The 23,844-nt window shown below is 38.5% G+C and overlaps 1 protein-coding gene and 1 long non-coding RNA gene across 2 annotated transcripts; one reads left to right on the forward strand and one right to left on the reverse strand.

The window, feature by feature from the left end:
- Positions 1 to 6,456: 6,456 nt before the first annotated feature.
- On the forward strand, positions 6,457 to 11,779 carry LOC113524643 (NLR family CARD domain-containing protein 3-like). The gene is made up of 5 exons (XM_053237011.1): positions 6,457 to 6,672; positions 6,961 to 8,731; positions 9,917 to 10,090; positions 11,187 to 11,360; positions 11,599 to 11,779. Exons 1-5 carry the CDS (start codon positions 6,636 to 6,638, stop codon positions 11,777 to 11,779), a joined length of 2,337 nt encoding a protein of 778 aa, XP_053092986.1. The 5' UTR covers positions 6,457 to 6,635.
- Positions 11,780 to 18,375: 6,596 nt separating this feature from the next.
- LOC128318895 (uncharacterized) lies at positions 18,376 to 22,200 on the reverse strand. The gene is made up of 3 exons (XR_008302323.1): positions 21,186 to 22,200; positions 20,789 to 20,965; positions 18,376 to 20,632 (listed from the first exon to the last, which is right to left on the reverse strand). It is a non-coding gene; the product is annotated as an uncharacterized LOC128318895 (long non-coding RNA).
- Positions 22,201 to 23,844: the final 1,644 nt, after the last annotated feature.

Genomic DNA, 23,844 nt, shown 5'->3' on the forward strand with positions numbered 1-23,844 from the left:
TCACGGACTGGCAGTGAGGAAAACTGCTTTAACATTTACACCGGGGAAATTAATGACAGTGTAACTACATTATTCATTCAACCATTTGTTTCTAAATATGTTAATATTACATACAGTACTGTGCAAAGTCTTTGACCCATGCAAAGAAATGCTGTAGTGCATAGATGCCTTCAAAAATAAGGAAATTAATTGTTTCTACTGCAATTTTCTTGGAGAATCTGCCACAGTTCTTCTTGAGACTTTCACTGTTGCACTCACTTCTTATTTTTGCAGCAAAACCCAGCAGCCTTCATTATCTTTTTTTCTCTGAAAAGTGGTTTAATACAGAATATGTTTCTTTCTTTACTGACATCCAAACATTTTTCGGTTACATTTAATTTTATGCTGGAAAACTAATGTTTGGAAATCTAAAATGTTTTTGTACTGACTCGATAATGTAGAAGTCATAAAATAAAAATCTCTGACAAAGTTTGTACTAAAAAATAAAGTGCCTAAGACTTTTGCACAGTACTGTATATGTAAATATGAAAAATATGGGACACCCCAACCCACCCCCTAGAAATCTTTATTTCTCAGCCAGTAGGTATTATGTTTTCAGGTTGTCTCTCCATCTGAGATTCTTGCTGGCACATATCGTTAATCCAATCACATTCAATCTCATTTTAAATAGCAATTAGTATACACCATGCTATCTATTAAAGTGACTGATTAGCCCCAAATAAAGTACAGCTGTTCCTATAGGATTTTCCTGACATCTTCTTGGTAACATCTAACTGACAAGGGCATGGGCCCAAAGAGCTCACAAAGCAGGTACGGGATCTCATTGTTGAAAAATATCAATCAGGAGAGGGTTACAAAAAAAAAATTTCCAAGGCATTGGATATACCATGGAACACTGTAAAGACAATAATAAACAATTGGAAACAATATGGCACAACAGTGACATTGCTAAGAATAGGACGTCTCTCTAAAATTGATGGGAAGACCAGGAGAAAACTGGTCAGGGAGGCTGCCAAGAGGCCGACAGCAACAATAAAAGAATTGAAGTAATTTCTGGCAAGTACTGGAAGTCAGGGCTATGGGGTACCTGCCATTTTATCAGGGCTGTGTAGACTTTTTATATCCACTGTATGAGTGAATTATTACTACTTCTTAATATTGTATTATTATTATTATTAATAATAATAATAATAATAATAATACATGCAGCACCAGTCCAACAGGACAAAATAGCCTCAGAATAACTGACTTGACAGTTAGTACAAAGAAGAGTAAATAACAACATTAATAGTAATAATTTAAAAATAGTAAAAAGGAAATTTGATTAACTCAAATTTGTGGAGCACCTTTCATAGCTCTTAGAACTCCTGTGATAAGAGATATACACACAGGTAAAACCTTTACAAAGTTTAATGATAAAGCAAGATGTAACATGGCTAGAGTAATGCAGTATGTATATGGGAACAAGACATTAGAATACCAGACAAGATAAGCACTATCCGTTGCACCCAGATGAGGATGGGTTCCCTTTTGAGCCTGGTTCCTCTCAAGGTTTCTTCCTCATATTGTCTCAGGGAGTTGCCACTGTCACCTCTGGCTTGCTCATTAGGGATAAATTCACATATTTACAATATATTTTTTGTGAATCCATTTATTTCTGTAAAATATGTGACAATGTCCATTGTTAAAAGTGCTATACAAATAAAATTGAATTGAATTGAATAAGCAAACAAATGAAATGAATTACAGTACAAATGATATGTGTATATAGATAAAATCACCTGGTACTGATATCTAAGTTCAAAAGAAAATTATGAGTAGGACTAATTAACATTTAATAACAGAACCATACAAAGTTCAGTGGTTTCTGTTATAACCACAAGAACGCTGGGACCCAGAAGCAGAACACACACTTGAGAACTGAACGTTAACAGATTTTATTGAGGACTTCAGTGGGTAGGAGTGTGTGGAATGTGTGGAGTGCCCGGTCGGCAGAGTGGAGGTTGGTTGTGTTGTAGCAATTAATGCAGATCAAATATCACTCTGGAGAGCCTGGTTGTTGATGTTTTTTTCCCCACTAGATGTCGCCCAGCCTTAGTTTTCTTTGTTGTAATTGGTTTCATTGCTTTCACCTGTGTCTTGTTCCCGTTCTGTGTATTTAAGCCGTCCCTTTTGCCTCTGTTCCCCGCTTGGTTATTGTTGTTTTCCTAAGCCCCTGTTGTCTTTCTCGTCGTCTCTTTCGAGCTAAATATCTTCTGTGTTTTTTTCCCTAGCGCCATCGTCTTGTTTTTGTCTTTTTTTCCCTTTTTCTCTTTTTCATTTTTTGGCCGTTTTCAGTTCCCCTGCCTCGTCTTCGTTTTTGAGATTCTTTACCTTCTTGTTTCTCCCCGTTTTGCCCTTGTGTTATTTTTCTTGACTTTTAATAAATATTCTTGTGCACTACCTCGGCATCGTTAGCATCGTTAGCATCGTGGATTTACCACCTCCCTGTGGCTCAACGGTAAAACGTCCGTCCCTCACGCCGGCGACCCGGGTTCGATCCCCGGTCCTGACAGAATAACCAAGCCACAATGAACCAAGAAACGCTGAACACTCAGGAGCTCCTTGCCACCGTGGCCCAGTATGAGTCCACCGTACAATGCCATAACGGATCTCTTGGCAGCTATCCCCCAGATCTCTGACCGGCTTCTGCGCCTAGGGCAGCCTCTGTGCCCCTTCCTGAGTCTCGAGCCCCCATTCCAGTGGCCGAACCTCGGTTACCTGAGTGCTGAATCAATTCAATTCAGTTTTATTTGTATAGCACTTTTAACAATGGACATTGTCGCAAAGCAGCTTTACAGAAATAAATGGATTTAAAAAAATATTGTAAATATGTGAATTTATCCCTAATCAGTGAGCCACGGGGAAGGCACGGCAGGGCTGGGCTAGCAGGAAGTGAGCAGGCAGACAGACTGGCGAGGATGTGATCCTGGAATGGCAGAGTGAGCAACATGATTACACAACAGGAAAACACTAGACAATAACACACGGAAGATAAACACGAGTAGGCCAGACGTGTTACCACCCTGGAAGCCAGAACACTTTGGCAATGAGTGGCTGAAGAACTGGGGTTTATATACACGGCTGATTGGTGAGCTGATGATGAACAGGCATGTTGAATGATTACACACACACACACACAGAGAGACACACACAAACAAACAGAAAATGAGAGGGAGAGAAAAACAGGGAAACACAGGGAAATACAAAGGAGCTCTGACCCGGACCATGACAGTCTCATAGTATCTGGAATCAAACACTTTGGACATCAGGGGAAAAACTTATAGTTACATTCAAAGTTTTGTGGTTGGGCTGATAACTAAGATACCCGGCCGAAAGCATCCAGTTGTTGGGTGGTCCATCTGGGAATCGCAGAAGAGGACACTGAGTAGTTGAGAAACCCAGAAGTAGCATACACGAAGTTGTCTTCTGATGAATGTAGCTGAGTTCAATGTGAGATCAGCTAAATGTTGCAGTTGATGACTGGGAATCAGTGCCTTTCCAACTCACAACTATACTTAGAATCTGGAGATGTTGCGAGTTAAAGGATTTCAGTGTGGGAGGAGTCCATTTTCCATCACCTCTTGTCCCGGTCATCCTTATGACCTTTACCTTATGTCTATATCTTGCAACTGTTGTTTCATACAACCTTTGTTTCAAGCATGATATTACCATGATAATAAGATCAAACATGGCAGGTCTGGTGTGTTCCGTATACATTTTTTTTTTTTAAAAAAGGGTGTATTACACATTCATACAACATATCGTTGGTCATAAACCCATCTGTACCTGGCACAGGTCAGTAGAGGTCACACATTCTGGTGGACAAATGCTTTTAAGTGGTGCCCTGTCAAACAACCTTGTGTTATGATGACCATGTTGGGTGGTTGGAGAGTGGCTTGTCAGTGAAACCAAATAATGGAGATTAGGCAGATGATTTCTGGGCATGTTTTATGCTTTTATCCTAATCCCACCATATGGGAATTCCTTGCCCTCAGGAAGGGTGAAGAGTTCATCTCACGAACTCTTTACCAGTATGGGCGGCCTGTATCTTGCTAGCAGTAGGTGGTTGAGGGTGGCTCACTCTCTCTGGCTGAGGTTTTACATTTATTTAGACTTTTTAAATTGTAAAGTGACAAATTTATAGAATGCAAAGTACAATATTTATAAATTATAACAATAAAACTATTTAATCATTTTAACTTTCAGTCCAAAATCTGAAAATAGATGGGATATTATCAGCATGATTATGCTAATTTGCACTAAAATGATTAGACCTAGTTATATAGCCCAATATTACACTGATCCTTATATAGCCCAATATTACACTGATCCTGTTAGCCTAAGAACCTGATTATTTTACATAACATAAACATTTATTAAACAACAACATACCACGTCACCCTCAGGGGAAGTCTGAGGTAAAAGAAACTGAGTGATTCCTCTGTCTTCTGTTCTTTAGCCACTCAGACATGATTATCACCTGCTGCATGCTCCACGGTAAACTGTACAGTACCGCAACAGCAACACAGCCACTTGTGTTTCACAGATGAGCCATGCGACTAAGTCTCTATAGCCAGGACAATGACGCGTTCTCACAAAGCATGTTCCCATCATTCCCTGCCCCTTAACACTGATTTTGAGCTTCCAAACAAGTTCAGGTGAAAGTGGGATGATTTTATTAACTATTGTGTTTTTCTCACGACTGTGTAGACTTAGTTTATCCATGACATGCTGTGTATAAGAAAATCACACACGTCCCTTATTGGCTCAATAAGAGACACAGCATGTTACTTTTCAATCCCGTATTATAAGGGTCAGGTGGCAATCCTAGTAAGCTCCCAGTGCAGCCAGATAATTCATATGTTAGCAAAAATCACACTGTGCTTCAGGGAAAAAAAAAATTAACAAGAAATGCAGTAATACCAGGAAAAACACTAGCGGTGCTTTTACAAGATGGAGTATTTTATTACTGATGAAGGAATGTCTCACAGGTTGAAGCTGGACAGGGAATTAGTGCTGTTGCTCCTGGATGGGTCTGTAAACGCAATCTGTAAGCTTTGAACTGTTTCAGTGACCTGCTTTCCTTAACAAATCCAGTAGATTGTTTTTTTTTTTTTTTATCATGGATAAGTAATAAATAAATGCTTTGGATTAACCACCTTGATACTGTAATGTTGGATAACTATATTGCTCTGATAACAATGCTAATAGCAATAGGTTTAGCTGAAAAATCACTGAGAACTTGTTAGAAATAAACGATGGTGCAAGAAAAGCACTCTTGACCATCCTCATAAATCACTAGGAGATGAATTTTGCTTATTTCTAGTGCTATAACTTGGCATTCATGCTGCTTTTGGCTGTATGAGCAACAGCTAGTCAAACAGCTACTCACTGATATTAACAGCTATTCTGTATATAAACTAGCCTATAATCATGCTAGTCATTGTTGTTAACAGCTAGTGAAAGTGTTTTAGCTATGAAAGAGAACCACGGATGTGCTCCAGCGTTGTCCAGCATTGAGGCGTCGAGTGAAACAAAATCAAAAAAGAAAAAAACAAGCTAGTCAGTTGGAGGAAGCTTTTCACTTTCTACTTCTGTATAGGAGCTGTGTGCTGGGTAAATTATAAAGCATAATTAATTAAAGTCACTTGTTGTAGAGAGAGAGAGCTGCACACATCAGTTCCTTATTATTCTGCAGTGTCTTACATTTATGCTGTGTATTATTTTTCTTACTACTCCACTGTTCATTATTATACATTTCTCCACTATTCTGTTATTCTATCATCATTATTCTGTAGTTAGGGATTTTTATCACCTAGATCTAAACAACAAAGTAAAGCAATGCCCTTAATAAATATACTGCCTCCTTCATTACTAGAAAGTGATGCCATGCTAATGCTAATTCTTGCTAATGATAGATGAAGTTCATTTGATAGTTGGTACTCTAGCTGAACTTTACTCTAAAGGCCACAACTTTACTAAACAGATCCTGGGGGTGGGGCTTTGTGAACATGGGCGGGAATTGGGGCTTAAGGAGTAAAAATCATAAATGTCGAACCACGTACTTAACTTTTAGAGAATTGAACTTAAAAAAAATTTACATATCTTACCTCATGCATCTTTAAATATCTTTGTATTTATCATTGCATGTTGTGCACCTAAGAATACATATAGACCATATTACGTGATTTGTTTTGTTTATTCACAGACCACAAAAGAAGAAATCAATCATCAGCACAAATCAGTTGGAGTTCATATTCAAGGTGAATTGTGTTGTTTTATCGATGTGCAGCAGCATTATGGGTAATCAGACAATTGTAATTGTGGTAATAGACAGAGTTTTTTTCTTCTTTTCTTAAAATAAAAGCATCGCTCTCTGTGTAACATTATAATATTTAGATCTGTTACTGTGTGTTTCTAACCAGGAGCTGGAACACAAAGTCATCACTCTGATAAAGAATGAGCTGAAGAGGTTTAGGAAGCTCCTGAGTCCAGATTACCCAGCATGCACTGAGAGGGAGGTGGAGGATGAGGAGGATCTGCACAGTGTCAGAGAGGGAGCGCTGAAGATCACACTGCACGTCCTGAAGAACATGAACCACACAGATCTCGCTAACACACTGCACAACAGTAAGGGCTCTGAGTCATGGCTTTATTCCATCAGGTTCACTTTAGAAAGAGGAAATTGTTTTAGATATTAACACTTTTAGTTTTAAGTTTTATTTTAGTATCATGTACATCTGGTGCTTTTCTGTTCTGTTCGTGGCCCAGTTTGTGGTTACTCTGTACAATGGTCCTGTTCCTTCAGTAATATTTAGTACATGAATCAGGAATGAACAGCAGCATTTGAAAGTGTTTTACATTTTGTACTGTGCTAAGTGATTTTGCATTAAAACATGTTATTACTTTGTTTATTAGAACTTGCCTCTGTGTATCAGCCAAAGTTGAAATCCCATGTGATAGAGAAGTTTAAAAGAATTAATGAAGGAATCTCACAGCATGGAAGCTCAGCACTTCTGAATGAGATCTACACAGAGCTCTACATCACAGAGGGTTGGAGTGGAGATGTCAATAATGAACATGAGGTGAGACAGATTGAGACAGCGTCCAGGAGACCAGCAACACAGGAGACACCCATCAAATGTAATGACCTCTTTAAAGACAAGTCCATCAGAACTGTGCTGACTAAAGGAGTTGCTGGAATTGGAAAAACAGTCTCTGTGCAGAAGTTCATTCTGGACTGGGCTGAAGGAAAAGTAAATCAGGACGTCTTCTTCATGTTTCCACTTCCCTTTAGAGAGCTGAATTTTATGAAGCAGGAACATCTCAGTCTGATGAATCTTCTTCATCACTTTTTCCCAGAAATGGGAAAACTACAATTACTGGACTCCTACAAAGTGGTGTTGATCTTTGATGGTCTGGATGAGTGTCGACTTCCTCTAAATTTCCAGAACAATGAGAGATTGTGTGATGTGACAGAGTCAGCCTCAGTGGATGTGCTGCTGACAAACCTCATCAAGGGGAATCTGCTTCCCTCTGCTCTCCTCTGGATAACATCTCGACCAGGAGCAGCCAATCAGATCCCTCCTGAGTGTGTAGACCAGGTAACAGAGGTACGAGGGTTCAGTGATCCTCAGAAAGAGGAGTACTTCAGGAAGAGGATCAGTGATCAGAGCCTGGCCAATAAAATCATCACACACATGAAGTCTTCAAGAAGCCTCTACATCATGTGCCACATCCCAGTCTTCTGCTGGATTTCAGCCACTGTTCTAGAGAGAATGTTGGGTGAAGCAGAGAGTGGAGATATCCCCAAGACTCTGACTCAAATGTTCACACACTTCCTGATCTTTCAGATCAAACACAAGGACCAAAAGTACCATCAGAGATGTGACCCTGATCCTCAGCAGACCAGAGAGAGTATCCTGGCACTGGGAAAACTGGCTTTCGAACAGCTGGAGAAAGGAAACCTGATCTTCTATGAGGAAGACCTGAGAGAGTGTGGCATTGATGTCAGAGAAGTGTCAGTGTACTCAGGAGTGTGTACTCAAATCTTCAGAGAGGAGTTTGGGCTTCACCTGGGGAAGGTGTTCAGCTTTGTACATCTGAGTGTCCAGGAGTTTCTGTCTGCTTTATACACGTTACTCTGCTTTATTTTTAGAAAGACAAATGTGCTACTCGAGCAAAGCACTGGACTTTTTAATTTCTTCAGAAAGTCAAACATGTCTGATTTCCTCAAGAGTGCAGTAGACAAGGCATTACAGAGTGAGAATGGACACCTGGACCTGTTCCTCCGCTTCCTTCTGGGTCTCTCACTGGAGTCCATTCAGACTCTCTTACAAGGCTTAATGCCACAGACAGGATTCAGCTCTCACAGCAAACAGGAAACAGTTGAGTACATCAAGGAGAAGATCAGGGAGAATCCATCTCCAGAGAAATCCATCAATCTGTTCCACTGTCTGAATGAACTGAATGATCATTCTCTAGTGCAGGAAGTACAAACTTACCTGAACAGAGGAGGTTACAGTCGTCTCAGTGGAACCAGACTCTCTCCTGCTCAGTGGTCCGCTCTGGTGTTTGTGTTACTGAACTCAGAACAGGAGCTGGATGAGTTTGATTTAAGGAAATATGACCCATCAGAGGAATGTCTTCTGAGGCTGTTGCCAGTGGTCAAAGCCTCCAGAAAAGCTGAGTGAGTATTTTTATTTATAATGTATTAGTGATGGTTTGTTATTTTAATGCGATACTGAACTGCACTGTTTGGATTAATGCTTGTTCGTAGTTACTCTAATTATATTTAAATAAACACATTTTTCACAAACTCATTATGTGTGCACTGAGGACTGGGGGATATGAACAAAATCACGATATGGATAATTTCATTATATATATTTATAGTCATGACTGATTCCCACCCTCCAGTTCCGTCTCCCCTATCATACGACTCTATTCCCTACCAGCTTCTGACACAAGTGACGCCAGTCGCATCTTTTCAAACTGCTTATGCAATGTAACACATCTGGAAGAAAGCAGTGTCTGTTATACCACTCAGGAGCCTTTTTTACTAGCACACTCAGAGTCGCTCCTAGCGCCGTCCTGAGCGACTTAAATCAGCTGCCAAAAAGTGGCTTTTACGACATTGGAAATATAGAAGATACAAGAAAATATCTATCAGTAGACATTATTCATTATTCTATTTTCTCATCCTACAATATAGATGATATTGCACAGTCCTATCTGAGGGCCACATGTGAAAGAGAATAAGGATCCTTTAACACCTACCTTTTTAGGTTTGGACAGATCAAACTTTCTCTTTAGTTTGGACCTGTTTGGACGTACGTGACTCCACCTGTACTCGGGTCCACACCAAACAACTGAACCAGTGTCTGTGTAAAAAAAGGTGATAGATTTGTAACTGAACGAGAACAGAGAACAACAGACACCAACTGTTTTACCGTCTCTGTGAAATTCAACATATAACGCACTGTAAAGTATGACTAGTACTGGCATGTTGTCAACTGGTAGTGTACAGTTCTATAATTCTTTATTTTCTGTAATAAAATGCACTATATCTGCAATGTTGGTTGTAGAAAGTTGAACACAGATCAAAGTGTATTGTTTGTAGGCTGCTCGCTCTCACACGTGTGTGTTATGTACATGACCTAATGGTCTTCTAATAAATTGTAGCTGAGAGATTGTGGAGTGCAGAAAGACGTCCCTGCTCCTGTAAATGTGCTGATGTGGTGTCCTGTCCTCTGATTTCTGTGTGAGAGAGAAACACACTGGCATTTCTGTTACATGTTAACCTTTAGCTGTATTATGGCTGTGTTTGTGTGTTTGAGATCAGTGTTCTGATATTTCATCATTTCTCTTCCAGGCTGTGTGGGTGTAATCTGACAGAGGAAAGCTGTAGAGTTCTGTCCTCAGTTCTCAGCTCAAACTCCTCCAGTCTGAGAGAACTGAACCTGAGTTACAATAAACTGCAGGATTCAGGAGTGAACCTGCTCTCTGCTGGACTGGAGGATCCACACTGTACACTGGAGATACTGAGGTACATACACACACACACACACACACACAGTAATGACTGTGTGTTTTTATGTAGCTGTAAATTTTAAAAACTGTGCTTATGAATTGTAATTATAGCTGTTTAGATCTTGTGTCTCTTGAAGAGGTGTAACACAATGCTATTATTAGTATCTGTTTAGTGCTCAAAATATTTATAACTGTTTTCGCATTTGGGTTTAGACCAGAAATGTGTGTGGTCTGTACTGGAGGTTTTTTTTTTTTTTTTTTTTTTTTTTTTTGCACATTAACCCTATCACTATGCCCTGAAAAACAGTGAAAAAAAATCAGGGCTGCAGGGAAATCATTTTTCATTCACAAAATTTAACACATTTATTTATTTGTTCATTTATTTATTTGTTTGTTTGATTGGTTGGTTGGTTTGTTTTATTATTATATATCTTTATTCAACTCCTGAACCAGACGTCCTGTGGAAATTTCTGGAAAGCTTTCTATCTTCCATCTAATGTGACTGAGTAAAAAGGCTAACTATGTTTCAAAACAACAATGTCTTTCCCAAATCAATAAACTGACAACAACAGCCACCTAATAATATTTGATCAGCTTTTGTGTTTGTTACATTCCAGAAAGATCAGAAAAGTTCACTGGATGCGCTATCAGTATCTGTTATAAAGCTGGACATGGTAACGGCTCCATGAGGACAGATAACATCAGAGAAATTGCCTTATTGACCTCACTGTAAAGTACCACTAGTACTGGCATGTTGTTAACTGGTAGTGTACAGTTCTATAATTCTTTATTTTCTGTAATAAAATGCACTATATCTGCAGTGCTGGTTGTAGAAACTTGAACACAGATCAGAGTGTATTGTTTGTAGGCTGCTCGCTCTCACATGTGTGTGTTATGTACATGACCTAATGGTCTTATAATAAATTGTAGCTGAGAGATTGTGGAGTGCAGAAAGACGTCCCTGCTCCTGTAAATGTGCTGATGTGTTGTCCTGACCTCTGATTTCTGTGTGTGAGAGAAACACACTGACATTTCTGTTACATGTTCAACTTTAGCTGTGTTATGGCTGTGTTTGAGATCAGTGTTCAGATCTTTCATCATTTCTTTTCCAGGCTGTGTGGGTGTAATCTGACAGAGGAAAGCTGTAGAGTTCTGTCCTCAGTTCTCAGCTCAAACTCCTCCAGTCTGAGAGAACTGGACCTGAGTAACAATAACCTGCAGGATTCAGGAGTGAAGCTGCTCTCTGCTGGACTGGAGAATCCACACTGTACACTGGAGAAACTGAGGTACACACACACACACACACACAGCAGTGTTTTAATAAATGCAACCACATCCAGTTTTCATCCGTCGTAATTGTAATTGTAGTGATCTACATCTAAATATATCTACATAGTGATATATTTTCATTGTTGTGTGTGTGAGATGGAGAGTAAATGTACTGTATATAAAGATTTTGTGTAGTTCATGTTTTCAATGCTAAAACTGAGTGTGTTAAGTGTGAGAAGGTTTTCTTTCTTGCAGGATGCATTACTGCAGTATTACAGATGAAGGATGTGCTGCTCTGGCTTCAGCTCTGAGGTCAAACTCCTCATCACACCTGAGAGAACTGGATCTGAAGGGTAATAATCCAGGAGAATCAGGAGTGAAGCTGCTCTCTGATCTACTGAAGGATCCACACTGTAAACTGGAGACACTACAGTGAGTTACTGACTTACTGTCTCTTTACTGTACTGTACTATATGATACTGAATAATATTCACTGTGTACTATATATTGTTTACAGTTTTGTGTGTGTGTGTGTGTGTGTTTATACTGATGATGTTTGTTTACACTGATGCTCTTCGCTGTCTTTCAGAATTAAGGATCGTAAACTCACCAGGACTGGCGTATGACAAGAGTCTCACCTCAAACCTCTTTTCCAGGATAAAGCAGTTTTGGTGAAGCGTTAGAACCCGTCCCACATTTCCAGCAGTTTGGGAGCTGAATCATTCATATTCAGATGTAGAGGTTCCATAACAATAACCGTGACTGATCACATCCTTTTATCCACTCAGCTACAAGTTACTTCAGGCTTTAATAACATATTTTACAATCCAAAGTCAAACACTTCAGCGTCTACACACAACACAGACAGATCATCTTGACTGTAAAATGTACTCCCTTAATCTGCTCCAGCTTCAGTTTTAAACCCCTCTTAGGGTTGTTATTATTGTTATTATTGTGTTTAAAGATCTTATTTGTTTCATTTGGTACTGCCCTTCAGAAGCTACATACATCAGATGCTGCAATATTTACATGTTTCCCAGAAGACAAAATAATAACAATTTACACAGATTGTTTATCCTATTCAAAAGTTTACAAGACGACTCTTAATGTATCATGTTGCCTTCTTGAGCATCAGTGAATGTTTGCACCTTTTGTAATAGTTGTCCTCAGTGTGAAATGATGGATCTCAGCATCATATAACCACTGTTGGAAAACTGCTGTGTGTGGGCCATTGCGTTATTCCTGTTACAGACCATTATCTCGTCTCCTAACAGGTCTATAAGCCCCGCTGCTGTACAAAGGTGATTAAATAATGTGTGGCATTGTAGTGCAGTGGGTAATGTTGCAGTCTCACAGCGGCAGCATCCTGACTTCCATCCTGAGCTCCATTATATTCCAGGGCTTTGAATATACATGATCAAATCATGCTGCTATACAGAAACACACTGTGTTCATGCAAATCCATTAATTCACATGGAACCGATGTTCCACATTTTAAATCAAGTAAATTCAATAATTTCAGTTTTTTTTAATGTACATGACAACCAAAGGGAATACATAAGGTACATTAAAAGTTCATTAAATTTAGTTTATGCAAATGTGTACATCTGTTCCACACAAATGAAATATTTTACTTCACCATAAATTCATCTCTTACACTTAACTTGTTGTTTCTATGTGAGTTGATTTACATGAACACAGTTTTAAATGCAGTTTGCTTCATTTGTTTTTGTCCATCTAACATGATCAATAAAAACGATGTGTAACCCTCACAGACTGAAGCTGAAGCTCCAACCTAAGACACTAGCGTTGTGAAGTGGCCAAGCTTCCCACTGCCCCACCGAGCCACAGACACTTTCATTAATCCAGTTAACACCAGAGCAATGGATCACACTCACTCCATAGAACTGTGAGGAATTTTCTATAGAAATCAGCAGCTTCTGACATTTTTGAGGTAAAACTGCACGCAGCTCCAAATAACGAAGAACTTAGTGAATAATGAATGGGTCAGGTTACTGATTAACTTACAGATGAGATTATGTGCTACATTAGTTACGAAGAGTTTTGTGAAATACTCATTAATTTAAAAAAAACCTCAGCTTCAGCTCGTCCTGAAAAAAAGTCACATGATTCACAATTCAAACTTCATATGATGTTTAGATTGTATTAATTGAGGCAGATAAAGTAAATTAATATCAGCAGTTCTTCAGTTACATTACTGATGTCATGACATGATACCTGCTTCATCCAGGTAAATATCTAGGGATATTTAAGTTCTTTAATGTCCTCAGAACTCAACATTCATTTCATCCAAAAACCCTATTAAATACAATCAGCTTTTTCACTGTTTCTGTTTAGGAATTCAGTACTTGTCTGTTTGGGAATTTAATACTTAATATGAGGGTTTTTTAATTGTTTTTCATTTTGCCTGAGTTTGGTGAGTTATGAAGCTGACTGAACTTCATCAGGAAGCGCATCCACTGACTGATCAACCTGCAAACTGCATGTATGCGTCAAGACAAACTCAAACACACTGCATCAGCATTCATCTAGAGCAGAGTCACCATCCAACACCCTGAACTGCACGAGGACAACTCTTCCAAAAGCTGCATCAGTGCTTCTCTCTCTCTCTCTCTCTCTCTCTCTCTCTGGTTGATGAATAATATAAATCTAAAGGGTGTTGTGTGCAGCACTGTGTGATGTTGTGGATGGATCTTGACTGCCATCGTGTGGCCAGGTTTAGGAAGTGCACGTTCCCGGAGCCACTGCTGTTTATAGCCGCAGGTTATTAGTCTATATTTGTAACAAATAGCTAAAAGAAGTGTTTGTCAATGATATGTGTGCTGCGTGTTAGATCATTTATTAAAACATGATCACAACAGCAACAAGTACAGCAACAGCAACAATACTACTACTAGTAGTACTAATGGTGGAGGGCAGTGGTGGCATTTGTGAGTGAGCGAGTCGTGTGGTAAAATGTGGCTCGATTAAAAGTGTACACAGACTTTGATGGTGATCAGCTGAATGATGGGCTACTAATAAGATGTTGTGCTGCTCCGCGTGACCCGGAGTTATAGTGGACCTAGGAGTGTAGAATCCGGGCCTTGAGCCCACAGACATGCTCAAAAGGAGCGTCTCGTGTCTGTAAAGGGAATGTCAATGTTTTACAAACACACAGTACTTTTACTAACCTCCTCACACTGATGGCTGTTTGGCTGTATGTTTTTTTTTTTTTTAAATACACACCTTGCATATCGGATTAAGACTTCTACTACTATTACTACTACTGGAAAAACAACCACTACTAATAACAGTAATAATAATGTTTGTGTGTATAGAGAGGGTGAGGAAGAAGAAGACGCTAGCAGGTAGAAAGCTGTGGCGTTCTGTTTCTTGTTGAATGTGCTCTATTGTGTGACCGTTGGTCTTAGCCCCGCCTCCTCGCCTGTTCTCAACAAGGTCCCGTAGAAGGAGCGTATCGTGTCAAAAAAAAAGCTTTTGACTTGATATCCAGAGATTATTTGTGGAGCGTTATGGAACATTATGGCTTTTCAAAAGACTTTATTAAAATGCTAAAAGCTTGATGTAAAAATGAGCAGTTCAGATGAATGTAAACGGTTATTTAACGGATCCCTTTGAGATAAACAGAGGAGATCAACAAGGCTGGCCTTTGAGCGCTGCACTCTATATTATAGCCATTAGGCCACTTTTCCACTAAATAAAAGAAGATCCAAGAATACAGGGCTTTAAAACTTCAACAGGGAAAAAAGAAAAAGTCACTGCATATGCCGACGATATTCCGCTCTTTATAAAGAGTCCAAAAGAACTAGACGGAATAAATGAACTGTTTAAATGAGATGAAGAGTCAGGAGCCAAATGACACCAAAATAAACCGGAGGCAGTATGGATAGGAAACAGATTTCTCCCAACTTTAACCATCCAGATAAAAGCCCAAATCTAATGACTAGGACTGACCATATCGGCTACTAAATGTGTCGAAGGAAACTGGCAGAAACAACAACAAGAGATTAAGACAGAAATCCATCATTGGAAAGCTGCGAATTAGAAAACTAGGATTAAAATAAGCAAGACCTTCATATGATGGAAACTGATGTTTTTAAGACTCGCAGTTAGATGTGAGGTGAAATGGAGCTGTTTTGGACCAAAGAAAAACTGTGCTGTTGATGATTGTGATGAGGATGAGACAATAGACCATTTATTGCTCCATTGCTCACACTCAGCTGAGATATGGCAAGAAACCCAAACATCTAGGACTGAATATCAACACACATGAAAAGACAATAATGTATGGAATATTTGAAAAAAAAAAACTCCTACTTGAGCTCTGCTTGTGATAAGGAGACGCTGGAGTCTGAAATCTCACCATCACTTTCTGTCTCATCTTCTTCACTCTCCGTTATGTTTAAAAATAATTTTTTTTAAACCAATATGGGACCAAAGTCCTTGTTCCTTGTTTCCTTTTCATTGGTGCTTTAAACCCTTTTTGTTCCTCCTCGTTACCGTTAGTCATTTTCCCGTCTAGCGGCAGTTCGGGATTTGCTTCAGCGGCCTTCATACTTTCTGAATCTCTTATTGCATTCTCTGAAACTTGTCTGTAAACAATCTCTTCACTGTGCTCCATACCTGTGTCCACGTCCTCCGTGGAGATAATAATAATAATAATAATACTAATAATAATAATAATAATAATAATAATAATAATAATAACAATCTAAAGGGTGTTGAGTGCAGCGCTGTGTGATGTTGTGGATGGATCTAGACTGCCATCGTGTGGCCAGGTTTAGGAAGTGCACGTTCCCAGAGCCACTGCTGTTTAAAGCCGCAGCTTATAGTGCTGCTTCACCGTGTATTTTCAAACCGCGGCTGCAAATAAAAGCTTGGACAATATAAAGCTCTTTATTATTTGTGTTCTGGTTTTGTAATTTGACTCTTTCCACGTTTCAATTTCAGACTTAATTTCTCTAATCACCAGTGACCTTTATCTCAACTTCTCATTTCTTGTAGAAGAACTTTAGCATCGTGGATTTATTTAAAGCACCTGTTTGTAGACCTTCATTATATAGAGAGCTGCTAGTAAATCTGCTCTTTCACTAATACACACTTTGTAAAACTGACTGTAAGCCGTCAGGTCCCGGGCTTTTCCCATCATTCAGTTGTGACTCTGCTGGAATTATTTCATCAGTGTTAATTGGGTTACCTAGTGGTGTTAAATTAGGCTCTTTTCTGCTGACACGTGAGTGGCTGATTGGATAATGACATGAAGGAGCAGGTGTTCCTAATAAAGTGGCCGGTGAGTGTAGTGTACAGCATGTTAATGGCAGTAAAACGCTGTTACTGTGGAGTTTATCCGTACTGAACTTGTCTCCATATCAATAATGGCTTTTCTGGGCTCATCTCCTGGAGGATTTCATTGATCTGGTGAAAATCTGCAGATTCACAGCACATGTAATCTGCTCCACTTCTGTAAACCATTCAAACACTGCAAATCTTTCTCTTCTACACTTACAAGCTGATGGACATTTTTCCAGATGTTTCCTGCACTAACTGAGCTTCATAGTGTTTCTCTTAAAGCCTTGTTGATGCTGATGTTATACACACACGCCACTTTATTAGGAACACCCCTTACTCATACACACCACTTTATTAGGAACACCCCTTACTCATACATACATGCCACTTTATTAGGAACACCCCTTACTCAACTTACTTATAAACGATGGGGAAAGTCAGGTGTTGTGTCTAAATCCGACTGCCCGGCTGGATCCTACACCCCTTCACGTGCACGCTCACAGCACCATCGTGTTTCCTGTAGATGGCAGTAAAAACACAGAAAGTTCACTCAAAGGCTTCACTTTTCATCCAAACGTTCAGTTAGATGGAGAACTTGTGCATTTTCCTGTAGATGGCAGTAAAGACTCTGAAATTTAATTCACTGGTTTTCAAACCTCAAACGCTATTTCCACACAACTCATATAACACACTGAGAGCTTATTTGTGCTTTTTTTCTTTTTGTTTTCTCTTTTTTCTGCTTGGAAGTAAAATCAGTATGTATTGGTAGAATTTTACACTAAAGTGTCAGATGCTTCACAAAAGAAATGTAGTTTGTCACTATGACAACACTTTTAACTCTTGTAATGATGTAAAAATGTACACATTAGTGTATTAGATTTGTACAAAGCCTTGAATAGAACTGTTTTATTTATGGATTCATTTATTTAATAATATACTGAAGAAACTTGTTAAAAAGCCAAGTAGACAATGCTGATGTTTATAACTCTTAGCATGAGCCTGTTTTTCTGCTCATGTGTAAAGTTGTAAGTCATGTGAAGGATTGTGGTTTATGAGGTTTATGAAGTGCTGTGAGGGTTTACTAAAGTGCTCTAGAAATAAAAATAAATAATAACTTAACAGTTACTGTGAAATGAAACACTGACAGGTTAAAAAAAAACAAGCTATTTATGGAGCAGATAATGACTACACTTTTCGATCGTGGTGTGTGTGTGTATAATATATATGTATACATGTGTATATATAGCGGTTGAACATGGACAGTCTCTCACAGCCACAGGTAATCCATATACATTTATCTTGGAAATTTAATTGATATGTTACAGTTAGGTCCTGTGATCGGGCAAGGAATTATTTGTTTTTCTGTGTTTAAATGATTTCAATTAACATTTTGTGTATAACTCCGTAGGCAGTACTGAAGTTTCTTTTTTGTTTCCTCCTGTAAACAACATCCAGATGACATCCTGACGTCCACCAAGTGGCTGACGGAGCAGCAGAAGAGCAGGGTTTCTGAATACCTGACCCACTCAACAGTGACTGCAGAGAAACACTACAGGATGAAGGAATCCTGTAACACAGCTGTCAAGCTGCTGGAGGAGTTGCTGTCCAAAGACTGTATGTGTTCTCCCATATTGAGATGATGTCTAACTTTCTTAGTCCTGATCTCATGCTTATGCTTTTGAACACACTTTTCTGTGTGTTCTTTTTTCTTCACAGAACTACAACTAGCATAAGCAGAGTCTGAACTAAGATGGATGAACAGTCTGATTATTACCTCTCGCTGCAGTCACATTCAGTGACCCTGGACAGGGGGCCGCCTGGCAGGACCCAGCAGGTGTCACTGATGGCACCCCACAAGTGCTAAACAGCTAGAAACTCAGAATAAGTGAGCAACTTTCCTTCTTGATTTAATAACTGACTGTATTATGCCTGCTAAAAACCATCTCTCAAAAAATAAGGATATCTTTTTAAAAAGTATATTGTAATTGTTCCAAATTAAATACCTATGGGAGGGGGAGTGAGTTATGTCTGTAAATTAGAGGCCAGCAACATTTGTTTGTGAAAGCAAGATAAGTTCAGAGGAATTTTGTTAATTTTCTAAGTAGAAATCAAGAGAAACCTGAGACCAACCAGTTTTGAGAAAATAAAATTGAGTATAAAATTCCGTAGAGAATTTGGGTGTAGAATGAAGTGTCTAAACCAATTCATTTAAACTTTTATTTAGAGTAGAGAAATCAAGAAAGTTCAACCTGAATATCTATTAACTTGAAATTGTATCCCTGGGCGTAATGTCATGTGTGTTGTAAAGCTTCTCCAGGGAGACTAGTGTACACTGACAAATAGCACCAACTGCTGTTCTGGAAGAGGAAGTTGCTCAGCTGCATTTGTATACATTGGATTTTGTATTTGTTCAAAGATTTGTAGAATGGATTGTGTTTATTTGTGAAATATGATGTAGGCTTATATTTTTTTTATATTTGCCCTTTGTATTTACAAATCACTTTCTGTTTGTTTGAGTTTTCCTTTGCAAAGCAGATTGTGTTTGTGAAATGCTAGATTTGGATGTTTAGTTTTGGCACAAATTTATTTCCATACATGGTCCCCAGGCTGTACTCGCGCTAATTCCTACTCCCTACACTCCTGACAGTGAGACTGTCACTGTCACCATGGTTACAAGAAGATTCCTCATGAACAGTCAGAAAGTCCAGCTCGGCGTTCACGAGTCGTGACACAACATTGAAGTTTCTCAGTGTGGTGGAACACGTGTTAGTCCTGGTAGTGGTCCATGCTAAGTGTAATTACAGTACAGTCCTCAAACACCTGAACTGTTGTGTTTCAGTCACAGTCACTGTTTATTTTGTACACATAGTGTAAATGACATGTACACCACATATCTACAAAACTGTATTAAATGACACGAATACATACAGTGCATGTAGTTAAAGAGTTTCAGAGATTTTTTAGTTTAAAAAATCTAAATATCTTAAACAGTCAAACTACCATGATTACCATTAAACATGTTAGCAAACAAGGAACAATCTTTGAGTAAAAAAGGATTAAATCAATATTACAACTTTGCATCAATCATCTGTGGAGAAAAAAATGCGTCACTGAATGAAGCCATGTTGAGCAGAAACACACTCTGATTAACCTGACAGATATACAATCATGTGAAAAAATTAGGACACACCATGAAAGCCTGTGTTTTTTTTTTAACATAGTTAAACATATGGACATTTGATCTTCATTTTAACAATATTGGGAGATTCAAGTAATATAACTAAACAAATAAAACCAAAGAAAAGTCTTTTTAAAATGATCAGTAAAATGTAATTAAAAAAAAAATCCAATTTCTTGGAAAAGGTAAGGACACCCCCACATTTATTTGTACTTAAAATGGCTAAAATTACCTCCAGGTGTCCTAACGTTTTCTCAGTTTAAATACTCATTTTTGTTGATGTCTTTTGTTTAATAAATGAAAACAAAGTGATTTTTTGTTGTTTACATGCAATTACATCACCTTCATCTACAGATACAAATTAAAACAAGATCAGAAATTGAGATGTTGACATTTCTTAATAAAGAACTGAATATTTAATGGGGTGTCCTAATTTTTTGACTGTAAGGAGCTAAAAATAAGCTATAAACAGCTACAACACATGGATGTGTATTTGTGTAATCAGTGTGATGATGTGATGATATCTCTGTGTTGTGTGCAGATGCTGAAGGATTTGACTTTGGATTGTAAAATATATTATTAAAGCCTGAAGTAACTTGTAGCTGAGTGGATAAAAGTATGTGATCAGTCACGGTTATTGTTATGGAACTTCTACATCTGAATATGAATGATTCAGCTCCCAAACTGCTGGAAATGTGGGACGGGTTCTAACGCTTCACCAAAACTGCTTTATCCTGGAAAAGAGGTTTGAGGTGAGACTCCTGTCATACGCCAGTCCTTGTGAATTTATAATTTGTAATGCTGAAAGACAGAGAAGGGCATAAGTGTAAACAAAGATCATCAGCATGAACACCAACACACACACAATAAAACTGACTCACTGTGTAATATACAATATAATATTATTCAATATCATACAGTACAGTACAGTAAAGAGACAGTAAGTCAGTAACTCACTGTAGTGTCTCCAGTTTACAGTGTGGATCCTTCAGTAGATCAGAGAGCAGCTTCACTCCTGATTCTCCTGGATTATTACAGTTCAGATCCAGTTCTCTCAGGTGTGATGAGGAGTTTGACCTCAGAGCTGAAGCCAGAGCAGCACAACCTTCATCTGTAATACTGCAGCACCACATCCTGCAAGAAAGAAAACCTTCTCACACTTAACACACTCAGTTTTAGCATTGAAAACATGAACTACACAAAATCTTTATATACAGTACATTTACTCTCCATTTCACACACAACAGTGAAGATATATCAGATCACTACAATTACAATTACCACAGATGAAAACTGGACGCTGCTGCATTTATAAAACTCTGCTTTGTGTGTGTGTGTGTGTGTGTGTGTGTACCTCAATATCTCCAGTGTACAGTGTGGATTCTTCAGTCCAGCAGAGAGCAGCTTCACTCCTAAATTCTGCAGTTTATTGATACTCAGGTTCAGTTCTCTCAGACTGGAGGAGTTTGAGCTGAGAACTGAGGACAGAACTCTACAGCTTTCCTCTGTCAGATTACACTTACACAGCCTGGAAGAGAAATGATGAAATATAAGAACATTGATCTTGAACACACATACACAGCCATATTACAGCTAAATTTTAACATGTACAGACGTGGACAAAATTGGTGATACCCTTCCGTGAAAAAGAAGAACCTACAACTATCTCTGAAATAATTTGAAACTGACAAACATTAATGGCATCAATCACTGTTAATTCCATCTTTAACACAAATCAGACATTATTTTTGATGCCATTATGTTCTGCCAATAAGTGATCACGGTAGTTTACAAGGAGACTTCTAAATCGGGTAACAGGTATTTTGGCCCACTCTTCCTGAGCAAACTGCTGAGGTTTGAAGGGTGCCTTCTGCACACTGCATTTTTCAGATCTTTCCACAGATGTTCAATAGGAATAAGATCAGGGCTCATAGAGGGCCATTTAAGAATAGTCCAATGTTTTTCCCCAACCATTCTTGAGCTGTGTGTTTTGGGTCATTATCCTGTTGGAGGACCCATGACCTGTGACTGAGGGAGAGCTTTCTGACACTGGGCAGTATGTTTCTCTCCAGGAAGCCTTGATAGTCTTGAGCCTTCATTGTGCCCTACACAGATTCAAGGCCCCCTGTGCCAAACACAGCAAAGCAGCCCCAAAACATGTTTCACAGTAGGTATGGTGCTCTTTTCTTTGAAAACTTCATTTTTCTGTCTTTGAACATACAACTGGTGTGACTTGCCGAAAAGCTCTAGTTTTGTTTTGTCAGTCCAAAGGACATTCTCCCAGAAACTGTGGCTTGTCAACATACATTTTAGCAAATTCCAGTCTGTATTTTTTGTTTTGTTCTTTCAGTAATCATGTTGTCTACCATCTGCACAATCCTTCTGATCAACCCTGGGTTGCATTTCTTCTTGCGGCCACATCCTGAGAGGTTGGCTACAATCCCATGAACCTTATACTTTTTAATAATATTTGCAACTGTAGTCACAGGAATATCAAACTGGGTGGAGATGGTCTTATAGCCTTTACCTTTAAGATGACTATCTTCAATTTTCTTTCTGAGCTCCTCAGTGAGCTCTCCTTTGCTTTCTCTGGTCAGTGTTCAGCATGGTGCACACAATGATACAAACCTACACAGTGGCATTTTCTCTCTTTAAATAGGCTGATTGGCTGTTATAAAGATTGAAGACACCTGTGACACTAATAAATGTTAAAAATTTTGTTTGAAACATGATTAGAATGCAATGATTTCTAATCTTTTTTTAGGTGTACCAAGAACTCTCTTCATATATATATATATATATATATATATATATATATATATATATATATATATATATATATATATATATATATATATATATAAAATTTTTCAATTAAACTATTGAGCTTTTGATAGATTTTAGCCTCCCATCTAATATCATCACCAACCACCACTGATAACATGCTAATTCTACTCGTACTTTACAGTGAGGTCAATAAGCCAATTTCTCTGATGTTATCTGTCCTCATGGAGCCAGTACCATGTCCAGCTTTAATAACAGATTCTGTTGCGTGTCCAGTGAACTTTTCTGATCTTTCTGGAATGTAACAAACGCTAAAGTAAATCTGATCATATGTTATTAGGTAGCTGTTGTTGTCAATAGTAAATAACAGTTTCTTGATTTGAGAAAGACATAGCTGTTTTGAAACATAGTTAGCTTTTTTACTCAGTCACATGAGATAGAAGATAGAAAACTTTCCAGAAAGTTTCACAGGACGTCTGGTTCAAGAATTGTTCAATTCAATTCAGTTGTTCAGTTCAAGAGTTATACAATTAAAATAAATAAATAAATAAATAAATAAGTATGTAAATTAATAGATGTGTTATAATTTGTAAATAAAAATGTTTTCTTTTTGTAGCAGTCCTGATTTTTTCACTGTTTTTCAGGGCATAGTGATAGGGTTCACATGAAAAACCCTCTGGTACAGACCACGCCCACTTTCTGTTTAAACCCGAACAGGAAAACAGTTATGAATATTTTGAGCACTAAACAAATACAGATAATAGCATTGTGTTACACCTCTAGCATTTCAGTTTTTTTTTTTTTACAAACATTTAAAGATCTAAAAATGTATTATGTAAAATTTAAGGGTTACTTAAATATCAGTTAAAATGTCATGGATATGATGCATGTGTTTATCAGAGAGAAAGAAAGCCTGAATAGCACAGCACCCCTCTTAATGTCCTCGGAGACTTCTACCTCGCCTCCGACAAGCTCAAGTCCTCTTGCCTTCTCCCTCTTCTGCATTCCTTCTTCTTAACCTTCAACAGCTGCCCTCCTACACACAAAGGAGGAAACGCCCTGGACCTTGTCTTCAGCTGCCCCTCTCCAGCTACAGACATCAGTGCTACCCCACTCCACATCTCCAATCATCTCTTGTTATCCTTCACCATCACCCTCCCTATCCTGCTTAAAACCACCAGCCATCAATACTTCTTTCCGACTTGTAGAAACCTCCACTCTATCTCCCA

The sequence above is a fragment of the Pangasianodon hypophthalmus genome, chromosome 9 (genome assembly GCF_027358585.1).
Source record: "Pangasianodon hypophthalmus isolate fPanHyp1 chromosome 9, fPanHyp1.pri, whole genome shotgun sequence".
Taxonomy (NCBI): domain Eukaryota; kingdom Metazoa; phylum Chordata; class Actinopteri; order Siluriformes; family Pangasiidae; genus Pangasianodon; species Pangasianodon hypophthalmus.

Excerpts from the sequence above, each read along its gene's own strand:
- LOC113524643 (XM_053237011.1), top strand. The coding sequence starts at position 6,636 with ATGAACCACACAGATCTCGCTAACACACTGCACAACA. Across the intron at positions 6,673-6,960 it reads CGCTAACACACTGCACAACA|AACTTGCCTCTGTGTATCAG; the intron begins GTAAGGGCTCTG and ends TTTGTTTATTAG. Across the intron at positions 10,091-11,186 it reads TGTACACTGGAGATACTGAG|GCTGTGTGGGTGTAATCTGA; the intron begins GTACATACACAC and ends TTTCTTTTCCAG.